Source organism: Priapulus caudatus, unplaced genomic scaffold (genome assembly GCF_000485595.1).
Source record: "Priapulus caudatus unplaced genomic scaffold, Priapulus_caudatus-5.0.1 Scaffold1332, whole genome shotgun sequence".
In the NCBI taxonomy this organism is placed as follows: Eukaryota; Metazoa; Priapulida; class Priapulimorpha; order Priapulimorphida; family Priapulidae; genus Priapulus; species Priapulus caudatus.
Genome location: NW_014578393.1, coordinates 128,911 through 141,526, shown reverse-complemented (window position 1 = coordinate 141,526; position 12,616 = coordinate 128,911). Strand labels below are relative to the sequence as shown.

General features: G+C 43.4%; 1 protein-coding gene across 1 annotated transcript in view; it reads left to right on the top strand.

The window, feature by feature from the left end:
* LOC106816266 (ATP-binding cassette sub-family A member 3-like) overlaps positions 1-12,172 on the top strand; it is a 21,588-nt gene extending 9,416 nt beyond the window's left edge. The window contains 13 exon segments of the mRNA XM_014820846.1: positions 848-1,376; positions 1,757-1,964; positions 2,336-2,461; positions 2,891-3,029; positions 3,459-3,683; positions 4,819-5,012; positions 5,835-5,948; positions 5,951-6,047; positions 8,252-8,349; positions 9,141-9,328; positions 10,341-10,511; positions 11,336-11,576; positions 11,901-12,172. Coding sequence (XP_014676332.1) covers positions 848-1,376; positions 1,757-1,964; positions 2,336-2,461; positions 2,891-3,029; positions 3,459-3,683; positions 4,819-5,012; positions 5,835-5,948; positions 5,951-6,047; positions 8,252-8,349; positions 9,141-9,328; positions 10,341-10,511; positions 11,336-11,576; positions 11,901-12,080 — 2,510 coding nt within the window. The 3' untranslated portion in view covers positions 12,081-12,172.
* Positions 12,173-12,616: the final 444 nt, after the last annotated feature.

Here is a 12,616-nt window from a genome sequence, read left to right as displayed (position 1 = left end):
GTGAAAGTACTTAGTCAGTATTGTAGGCTGGTGTGCTCATAGGTTTTTTTTTGCTCTTCCACGCCTGTCTCCTGCTCTTCTACTCAGCTAATCGTCTCTATGCTCTCCTCACTCCTTCTCCTCTCTCACATCCCCCCTCTGCCCCCGGCACTCGGCTCTCCTTCTCACCCTTTCGGCTTTCCCTAACTCCCGTCTTCCTCGCCTCTTTTTTTTCGTACTACTATCTCGCCCCCCGCCCCCTTCCTCTCTCTTTCTCTCACTCTCTCTCTCTCCGCTCTTTCTCTCTCCCTCTCTCCACCCTAGTCACTTGTCGCCCCGTCTCTCATCCTGCGGTCTCTCATACCTCTCTTCTGCGCGCTCTGCCCCCTCGCACTCGTCGCGCCCTCCCTCTCTCTCTCTTCGTGTGCTGGTTCTCGCTCTCCTGTCGCTCACGAAAGTGTCCTCGTCTTCTCTCTGTCCTCGCTACTCGCCCTCTCTCATCTCCTCGTCGCCTACGCTGCTCTCTCGTGCGCGCGCGCGGTCGAGGCGGAAGATCGCTTCGTCTCTTCTCTCTCGTAAACCTGCAGCCGTCCAGAACCGCTCTCTTCTCCTCTCGCCCACCCCTCGTCTCCGCTCTCCCTCTCCCTCTTTCTCTCCGCTCTCTCCCTGCTCTCGCCCCTTTCCTCTCTCCCCCTCTCTCTCTCTCCCTCTTCTGTCTCTCGTCTCCTTTGCTCTCCTGCACGGCGCACCCCTCTCTCTCTCTCTCTGTCTTTCTCCCTCTCCCTTTCGCTCACCCTCTCTCTCTCTGTCTCTCTCCCTCTCCCTCTCCCTCTCGCTCACCCTCTCTCTCTCTCTCTCTCTCCCCCAGACCACATGAAGCTGAACGGCGGCGCGCGGCTCTACGCGCAGCAGTTTCTCGCCATGTTCCTCAAGAGAGCGTTGCACACCGCGCGCGCGTGGAAGGTCATCGTCGCCCAGCTCCTCGTGCCGTGCGTGTTCACCGCGATCACGCTCGTCGTCGTTCGCACGCTCCCGCAACTCCGCGACTCTCCGTCGCTTGCGCTCACCCTCGCGCCCTTCGGCCAGACGATCGTCCCCTACTACGTGCCGCCAGGCGGCGCCGCGGGGCTGGCGCGCGAGTTCGCGGCGCAGTTCGATGGGACGCGGGCGCGCACCGTCGACGTTTCCGGCGGCGGCGGCGGGGGAGCGGCGACGCTCGACGAATACATTGTTCGCGAGACGAACGCCGACGTCGGCCGCTTCCTGTCGCACTGCATTGTGGCGGCCATGTTTGGTGGCGGCGGCGGCGGCAGGGCGGAGACGACGGCGTACTTCAACAATCAGCCGTACCACGCATCGGCGATCTCGCTCGGCGTGGCCGACAATGCTCTGCTTAGGTACGAACGCGGAGGGGCGGCGGTTTTCTGCTTGTATTTTTTTCTCTCGTCAACCTAATAATTACGTAGAATATATATATATATATATATGTATATAATATTCTAATATTATCATATAACTATCTGTTAGAAAGTCAATACATCTGTTGTATTTATATTTATTTTTGTTAAATAGCAGATTTGTACTTGATATGAAGAATGACCTAACATTTACACATCACGGATTGAAATTTACCACGATCAATATGTGCGATCTGAAAATGCCAGTGAAATATATAGAAGCACATATATAGAAGCACATATATAGAAATATATATAGAAGTCCTTTAAAACAAGTTTAATGTTCGTAACATCCTTATGGTTGTTCATAACATCTTCAGGTTGTTCGTGAACGACTCATACAGCGTGACGACGGTGAATCACCCGCTGCCGCGCAGCGCGGAAGCGCAGATCAACGACGTTCTCACGAAGAACGTCGAGGGGTTCAGCATCTCCTTCAACATGATGTTCGGCATGGCCTTCCTCACCAGCAGCTTCGTGCTGTTCCTCGTCAAGGAGAGGGAGTCGAAAGCGAAGCACATTCAGTTTGTGAGTATCGCGAGCACAGTCGGTCGCTTGTTTGCCAGTAGGTTAGTAGTCGGTTGTTTTGTCTCTTGCGTTTAATTTTTCTAGTTGAATGCGTTAGTCGTCTTCTATGGTTTAACTGGAGATGGATGGATTTTGGGCATTATTTTTAAAGGAATTCGTTTAATGATGATCTACAGTTATTTATATTTCTAAATGAACTATTTTTTTGTAAAAGATAGCATATCGATTGTTCTGACAGCATATCGTTTAAAACTTGGGTAGTATTTAATAGCAAAAAACTCTCCGTATTCCAACGTGTTTTTGCCATACATACAACACAAGTAGCAAATCCCTATATATGAGGTGGCTCTAATTCTTAATGCATTTTCTAGATAAGCGGCGTCTATTCGTCCAACTTCTGGTTGTCAACGTTCATATGGGACTTCATCAATTTCTCCATTCCACTTGTGTGTATACTGTTCATCTTTCTGGCATTCAACGTGCCAGCATATGTTGAGGTAAGTTGATCATGTATAATATACACACATATGTATATATATATATATATGTATATATATATATTATGATGATGATGATGCATAGATGAGTTGCATGTTGCAGCGTCATAGTCTGAAACTCAGTGATAGTATATGGAAATGCAAAAATAAGAAAGGATTTGAGTTTTTAAGTTGTAATTCTATAGCTCTACGGTAAAACCACTTAATTTAACACGTTATTAACTACATATTCTAGCTTGGTTTACATTCTGGGTTCACGATGTAGTCACTTGTCAATGGTCATCTTTAAGTTACTACTTCGAAAACACTCAGATAAATATCTAGGTATATAGAATATGTTGCTATACTAATGCTAATTAATGCAAATCTGTTCAAACCGTCAAATGTCCGTAAGTAATTGCTGCTTAACTAGGTGTGGTAATTTTGCAGGATGAACATTTAGCGTACGTGCTGCTACTCTTGGTGCTGTACGGATGGGCTATGTTACCATTCGTCTACATATGGTCGTTCTGCTTTTCTGTACCATCTACTGCCTTTGCACGACTGACCAAGTTCAATATAATATCAGGTTCGTTCGATCTATATTAATTAGGTGAGATTATTATGATATAGTTTTTGCTGCTGTCTACTGCAGTATCACTTACTGTTTGTTATTAGTATTAGTCTCCTATGTTAGCAATGCAAAGGTTCTTTATAGGTTCTACAATTTTACAAAGAATTTAAGTTGTCGGATATAAATTCATCAGTAAATTAGTACTTATCTTCCGTAAAATATACACTGTACATACAAACACACTGGATTTTTTAAGCATTCCATAATCGAGTCTATGTGTGCATGTGCGAGCAAGTACGCACTCGCACACACACACACACATACATATAGACACAGATAGAGACACGGATACATTGATGCACACACGCACAGGCACGCACGCACGCACACACATCAATAGAGCGTAGAAGTTGATCTGTTTAACGTGGCGCGTCGCGCTTTCAGGCATCGTCACCGTTCTGGCCGTCGCCATCCTGTCGATCCCCTCGCTCAACCTCGAGTGGCTCGCCGTCAACCTAGAGTGGGCCTTCCTCGTGCTCCTGCCAAACTACTGCCTCGGCCAGGCAGTGCAGGACCTCTACAACAACTACCAGTTCAACTCCATCTGCGACCAGCCGTTCGTCGACTACATATGCGAGTTTACAAACATGACCATGGCCTGCTGTCCAGGTACGTGTAGACGGTGGAGACAGTTCCTAATACCTGTTGTTGTTGTCAGAAGTATGGTATAGTTATGTGTGAGTTCACGAACATGACCATGGCCTGCTGTCCAGGTACGTGTAGACGGTGGGGACAGTTCCTAATACCTGTTGTTGTCGTCAGAAACGTGGAATAGTTATGTGTGAGTTCACGAACATGACCATGGCCTGCTGTCCAGGTACGTGTAGACGGTGGGGACAGTTCCTAATACCTGTTGTTGTCGTTAGAAGTATGGTATAGTTATGTGTGAGTTCACGAACATGACCATGGTCTGCTGTCCTGGTATATGTAGACGGTGGGGACAGTTCCTAATACCTGTCGTCAGAAACGTGGCATAGTTATGTGTGAGTTCATGAACATGACCATGGCCTTAATTCAGCTGTCCATGAACGTGTAGATGGTGGGGACGTGTCCCGGGGAGGCACGTTGTCAGGGATAAAATATTCTTAACGTTCGTCTTAACGTTAATCATTTCTCGCAGACCCTTGTCAGGAATGAAAATATTCTTAACATTATTTATTTCTCGTAGACCGTTGGATAGAAACGCGATAAAGTTACGTGTTTCTCACATGAAGTGTATAGAGGTGAAACAAAATTGCAGTGCATGCATTTACTGCCACAGTCAACGGTATCGATAGCTGTGACTAGAAACTCTTGCACTACATGCAGTTATTACAGGCATTGATATTAAAATATTCGTCGTCTTGTTGTTGCTGTTGCTATTGTTGTTATTGTCGTTGTAGGGGCACCGTGGCAGTAACTCTGTGCACTGCAAGAGTTCCCAGCAACAGGCAATTGATATAACGTTCACCGTCATTCAGTGTCCTCACAGGGCATTGTGGCAGTAACTGCATGCAGTGCAAGAGTTACTAACAGCAGGCATATATAAATATATTATATTATATATATATAAAAATATATATATATTATATATATATATATATATAGAGAGAGAGAGAGAGAGATAGCTATAGATTATATAGGACATGTGTAAAGACGACCTCAGGGTAGCGAGCAGTTCGATGCACCTTTTATACACATTTATAATATAATATATATATAGGCATAAATATAACATTCGCCGTCTTTCACTGTTGTGTTGCAGGGCACTGCGGCGGTAACTGCGTGCAGTACACTTCTAACTACCTCGCCTGGGAGAAGCCTGGCCTCGGCCGTCCGATCTGCTTCATGGCCGCTCAGGGCGCCGTCTTCTTCGTGCTGCTGTTCCTGGTGGAGGCGCGCGTCTTCCGCAGGATGCTCTATCTCGTTAAGAAGCCGGGATCGGTCTCCAGCATGCAGGTGAGGGAACAGGTCTAGGTCAGTGGTTCTTAACCTTTTTCGAGTCATGGACCCCCTTGAGAATCTGGTGAAAGCTACGGATTCCTCCCCAGAAAAATGCCTATAAGCACATGTACACCAAATTTTTCATGCGCCTAGTTCACGGACCCCCTGAAGCCCATCCACGGACCCCAAAGGGGTCCATGGGCCCCAGGTTAAGAACCCCTGGTCTAGGTTATAAAGAGTACACTGGTGCTACTGACCGTAGGGTGTATTCGTCGTCGTGTCGTGTCGACGAGTTTTTTCCTCATTTGTTATTTTGAACCTTGTGTTGCAATTTGTGATTGAGGAATACGTTGAGTAGAATTGGAGTGTTCTCGGCATGAAGTGCGTGTTTTATCAGATTGCTGGTTATGATAGTTATGATTATGATTGTGATTGTGATTGTGATTGTGATTGTGATTGTGATTGTGATTGTGATTGTGATTGTGATTGTGATTGTGATTGTGAATGTGATTCTGAATCTGATTGTGATTGTGATTGTGAATGTGATTGTGATTGTGATTGTGATTGTGATTGTGATTGTGATTGTGATTGTGATTGTGATTGTGAATGAGAATGTGATTGTGATTGTGATTGTGATTGTGATTGTGATTGTGATTGTGATTGTGATTGTGATTGTGATTGTGATTGTGATTGTGATTGTGATTGTGATTGTGATTGTGATTATGATTATGATTATGATTATGATCGTTATCATTATCATTATCATTTCTATTATTATTATTAGTTAATAGTTAAAAATTACAAAATAACATTAACGTGTTTCTGCATGCACTGCAGCAGGACGACAGCGGCTCGCGCGTGCCCGAGGACGACGACGTCGCCGAGGAGCGACGTCACGTGACCGCGACGCCGCTCGACTCGCTCTTCTCCACCAACATGCTCAATCCTCAGGCCTCAGCAAGAACTACGGCCCCCTGGTGGCGGTCGACGAACTCACCTTCGCCGTGCCGCAGGGAGAATGCTTCGGTCTGCTGGGCATGAATGGAGCAGGTCAGTAGTAGTAGTGATGGTGATGGCAGTTTTGTGTGAACTCCTGTTGGGCCTTGTTGCCCTCTAGACAAAATGAAAGTAACCTTAATTTTAATTTTAAGATCCTATGAATGCTATGACTTTATGAATGCTATGACATCACTCTTTATACATGTATGACCTTATGATATCTTATTGCCATCACCTCTTTATACATGGTATGACCTTAATGAATCTTATGCCATAAAACTCTTTTATGTATGTCCGTGACCTCAACGAATCTAATATGACATCACTCTTGTGTACATGTATGACCTTATGAATCTATGACATCACTCTTTATTCATGTATAGCGACCTTATGAATCCTATGCCTCACTCTTTATTCATGTGCTGACCTTATGAATGCTATGACAATCGACTCTTTTGTACATGTATAGACTTTATGAATTTATGCCATCAACTCTTTATTCATGGTGACCTTACGAATCTTATGACATCACTCTTCTGCACATGCCATATACTTATGATCCTATGACATTGCCTCTTTCATTCATGCTATGACCTTATGAATCTACTGACTATCACTCTTTTATCATGCTGTGACCTTGATGAATGTATGATCTATCCACTCTTTATACATGTTTTGACCTTATGAATCTTATTGATGTCACTTCTTTATGTATGTTGCTTGACTTCATCGAATCGTAGCCTGGCGCACACGTGAGTTATTTTTACTCAAGCGTAAGACAATGCGCCATGAGTCAAATTACTCAACCGAAAATCCGCCGCAACGTGCAGTAAAATGCCACTCGTGCGTCATTTGTACTGAGTAAAATAACTCACGTGTGCGCCGGGCTTTATGACATCACTCTTTGTTCACGTATGACTTTGTGAATCCTATAACATCCCTCTTTATCCGTGTATGACTTTTTGAATCTTATACATCACTCTTTATTCATGTCATGACTTCTGAATCCATGATGACATCACTCTTTATTCAGCTATGACATGATGAATCCTATGGACATCATTCTTTATTCATGATATGAACCTTATGAATGTTTGACCCATTCACTCTTTATTCACGGATATAACCTTATGGAAATCCTTATGCATCACTCTTTATTCATGTTTGACACTTAATGAATGCCTATAGACAGTACTCTTCTATACATGTATGACCTAATGCAATCTTATGCATCACTTCTTTAATTCATGTATAGACCTTTATGAATCCTATAACAATCAACTTTATTCATGTTGACCTTACTTGAATCCTTGCCATCACTCTTTATTTATGCTATGACCTTATGAATCCTATTGACATCCCTATTTTATCCGTGTATTATTGACCTTTTGAATCTTATGACATCACATCATTTATCATGTATGACCTTATTGCAATCCTATGACATCACTCTTTATTCATTATGGACCTTATTGAATCCTATGACACCCTCTTTATCCATGTATGACCTTTTTGATATCTTATTGACATCACTCTTTATTCATGTATGACCATTATGAATTCCTATAGACATCACTCTTTATTCAATGGTTATGACCTTCATGAATGTTATGACATCACTCTTTTATTCATGTATGACCTTATGAATCCATATGAGCATCATTCTTTATTCATGTATGACCTTATGCGAATTGCTATGACATCCCCCTCTTACTATACATGTATCGCCTTATGAATACGTATGCCCATCACTCTTTATTCATGTGTGACCTCACGAATCTTATGACATCACTCTTTGTACATGTATGACCTTATGAATCCTATGACATCACTCTTTATTCATGTATGACCTTATGAATGCTATGACATCACTCTTTATTCATGTATGACCTTATGAATCCTATGACATCACTCTTTATTCATGTATGACCTTATGAATGCTATGACATCGCTCTTTATTTGTGTATGAATGCTATGACATCACTCTTTATACATGTATGACCTTATGAATCTTATGACATCACTCTTTATGTATGTGTGACCTCACGAATCTTATGACATCACTCTTTGTATACGTATGACCTTGTGAATCCTATGACATCACTCTTTGTACATGTATGACCTTTTGAATCTTATGACATCACTTTATTAATTTTTTTGAATTTAATAAAAAAAAATAAACAAGTGCTGATAGGAATGCAACAGTAACGACGTACGTTACGAGTGAGTTTGAACTATATTTTTCTCACTTCAAGGGAAGACGTCGACCTTCAAGATGGTGACCGGGGACGAGTCGATATCGTCTGGCGATGCATACGTTGCCCGATACAGCATCAAGACAAATATAAAGAACGTACGTAACGAACCGCAGTGTATCGTGAGATTTTTGTGTTTTTATTTGCTTTTATGTGCTGTGTTGTGACAATTTATGTGTAAATATAAAACAGATCTTTATTGTCGACGCAGTCACATAAAAGGGTTTCTTCCACTGCCACTTACAGAGGAGGAAATCGGATGATGTATGCAATGCATATTTAATATGTCCTTGGGAGCTAGTTCAGCCATTTTCCTTCCCAAGAAGACTGAAACTAGCACCCGAATATTATAGTATATGCAATTATTATATATGCGTGGTGGCATGGGAGGCTGGGATGTGTCTAGAAGGTGTTTTCTCGTTTCGTAGAACCCTTTGTAGAGTCCTGCCTTCTCGTATCTTCGCCGATCTCGTACTTTCAGCCGTGGAAATGTTTTAGCGTTGTGTCCATGTTCCTGATGCAACCATTCCTTTAATCGGATGACAAGCAAAGACATCAGATCGAAATCATCCGTCTTAGCAAATATTTTCGGATTCGTCTGGAAAAATTAAATTGGTTTCTGCTGTGAAACGAAAATCCAACGACTTTGAAATCGAATTTCTGCCATGCAAACTGGACGAATTATATACACACACTCCTAAAACGCGAATGATCGATAGCATGCGAAAAATCTAATTTAAGCAAGCGAATTCGGCTCAATAATCTCGATCTCCGCGCGCCGCCATTTCCAGGTACAGCGGAAAACTCAGAATCTAATCTAAGCTAATCGATAAAACAAACTCGAATTCGCGAAGTGCGTCAATCACAGCGCGCCGCCGCCATTTTCCAGGTGCAGCAGAACATCGGCTACTGCCCGCAGTTTGATGCGCTCATCGACCACCTGACGGGCCGCGAGACGCTGTACATGTTCGCTCGCCTGCGCGGCGTGCCGGAGTGGCAGATCCCGTCCATGGCGAGATACCTGCTGCGCGCGCTCCTGCTAGACCTGTATGCCGACAGCTACGTGGGAGAGTACAGGCGAGTGCTTTCTGTTTTTTTCTGTTTTTTTTTCTTTTCATCTATTTTTCTAGTTTTTGAGGATTTTTTTCTTTATTTTGTTTATGCTTCTCATCTACTTTTTTCAGTTTATGAGGATCTTTTTTTTATCTTGTTTTCTGCTTATCATCTATTTATTTTCTTAGGTTTTTTAGGATCTGTTTTCTTTATCTTCTTTTTTTCTGCTTCTCATCTACTTTTTTCAGTTTATGAGAATCTTTTTTCTTTATTTTTTTCATGATTCTCATCTACTTTTTTCCAGTTTTTGTGGATCGCTTTCTTTCTCTATCTTTCTTATGCTTCTCGTTTAATTTTTAAAATGTGTTCGTGGATATTTTTTTCTTCTTTATCTTCTTTACGATTTATGAATCATAAAGAAGATAAAAAACAACGAAAAAAATACCCCCAAAATGTTTAAATCCTAATCCTAATTCTCATCCTTATTAGGTTTAGGATTAAGATTTTATATTTTTTATGCTCTTAAAACCTAATCCTAATCCAAATCCTAATAAGGATTAGTGATATAGATACATCATCCTTGGGAACCTGCCTAGCGCAGACTTGCGACTTTTTCATGCAACTCGGCTGCGATTCTGGTCGCTTGCAACGAGTTGCAAGAAATCAAACAGGTTTGATTTTCAGCAACTCGTCACTCTCGCTCGCAATTGCTTCGAAATCGCATGTGTGCGGGTAACATAAGTCATGGAAAGACAATGGAAAGACAATGGAAAGACAATGGAAAGACAATGGAAAGACAATGGAAAGACAATGGAAAGACAAAAAGACAATGGAAAGAAGCGACTGCTGTCGAACAGCAGTTGCTTGCATGCGCACACACGGTGAAGCGTGCGACCGATCGCATGCGGTTGCAGGTTGCAGCGACTAGCAACCAAAAGTCGGAAGTCTGCGCTAGGCTTTAAGCCACAGCTCACGCGATTTCCTCCCGTTAAAATCTGTGATTCGAATCCTTTCACGATTCTCTCCCTCGCTGCAGCGGTGGCACGAAGAGGAAGCTTAGCACGGCCGTCGCGCTGGTCGGCGACCCGGCGATCGTGTTCCTCGACGAGCCGACGACGGGCATGGATCCCGTCGCGCGGCGCATGCTGTGGGACGCGCTGTCGCGCTACCGCGTCAAGGGCAAGTGCATAGTGCTCACATCTCACAGGTGAGAAAGAGAGAGAGAGAGAGAGAGGGGGGGAGAGAGAAAGAGAGAGAGAGTTCGCGTGGTTCGGGCATCTATGTTCTGTGTACTTCATGTGTGTGTACCTAATTGTTAGTTCTTATAGTTTTGGCTGAAGTGGCTGGGAATGTCGAAGTGATGGTTCGCTGGGGCAGATAGATAGACGGACGGATGGACGGACAGATGGACGGACGGACGAACGGACGGACAGACACACAGACAAATGCACAGACAAATAGACAAACCGATATTGTCACAGACGTAAAAACATTGTTTTTTTAATATGTTACACTGAATTTACAAAAAAAAAAACGATCTCTGATTAAATATGTATTACAAGCAATTTTAGTAGTTATTTGCACCACATACGCTGATGATTTTGTATTAATTCATCGATCGTGGCCGCACTTTTTCACATGTTAGCTATGCTGAGAGGGTCTATGTCCCCCAGGGTACTGCCGGAACGTACCCTGGGTACGGTCCGGTATACCGGAACGTACCCTGGTACTATCTAATATGCCGGACCGTACCTCGCCTACTCCACTAACGAGTAGGGAGTCGCCTACGCCTACTCCCTAACCCTAACCCTAACCCTAACCCTAACAGATAGTTACCAGAGTACGTTTCGGTATACCGGACCGTACCTAGGGTACGTTCCAGCAGTACCCAGGGAGACATAGACCCTATGAGCGTTAGCTATTCACCGTAGCTCACATGATCGCGCTTATTCACATGTTGCGCACGTAGTTAACAACTTGATGTGAGTGTGATCGATCATTCACGCATCCTCGCGTTGTATGCGTCCGCAGCATGGACGAATGCGAGGCTCTCTGCACGCGCATTGGCATCATGGTCAACGGACAGCTCAAGTGCCTCGGCACCCAGCAGCACCTGAAGACCAAGTTCGGCCAAGGTTACACGGTGCTGGCAAAGATGGCCGCCGGCTCGGCCGCGCACGCCGAAGCCGGCGCCGCGCCCAACACTCAGCCTCTCGTTCAGCATCTTCAGCAGAAATACAAGGGAAAGTGTATTCTGAAGGACGTTCATTTGGTGAGATGGTCGACCACGTTTATTAGTTACGTGCGCGTACATCCGACAATTTTGACCTCGTCATTTTGCAACAATGTCGGTTTGATGACCTGTTTGTCTGGTGCGTTTTCATTTAAATGCTGTGACACTGAAAAGAATTGACCGGAATTTATTGTGCTTAATATTTCTTCTATATTTATTGTTATTTGTGTTAATCTACTGCATCCTCAATTAAATATGATGATGGATCACACAGTGAAAGTAATCGACCAGCGTTTTATTGCGTTGTATGTATATAAGTATGTAAATTGTACGTAATTAATGTAACGTCTTTGTTTGTCACAGGGCTTCGTCCATTTCCACATCACCGACATGTCGCTCAAGCTTTCCGATATCTTTGCTACGATGGAGCACGCCAAGGCAGAATATCACCTCGACGACTACTCCGTGAGCCAGACTACGCTGGAACAGGTCTTTCTGAATTTCGCCAAGGCTCAACGCACCGAAGACGAGATTGCGACGTAGCCGGGGCGCAGAGGCCGTCGATGCTCTATGCACATTTCTTATACATTCTTTGTGGGACGTTCAGTATTTCAGGGAAAGTCGCCATCGTTGTGAGCCAGTGAGGATGTCAGTTGACTCGACGAACAAGTACATTTGATGCGAGGAAAATATAATTGTTCTCATTTGAGGTTAGTGCATGGGCAGGAGTGGGCGAAGAAACGGGCTAACACTCCATTAGGAGTGTTCCCAACGTTGATATCATTAATGATTAATGATTAATGAGTAATGATTGATAATCCTAACCCTAACCCTAACCCTAACCCTAACCCTAACCTAAATGACCACAAACCACAAACTAATATATGACCATGAGCATATATATATATATATATATATATATATATATTATAATATATGTTATTAATGACATTAAAGTTGTGAACACTCTTAATGGAGTATATCACCCAAGAAACGTGACAAAAGCATGATGGTTTGGTGATGAGAAAGCATGTTGATTCCTATGATATTGTTTTTATCGATGTAACGTTCTTTCTCCA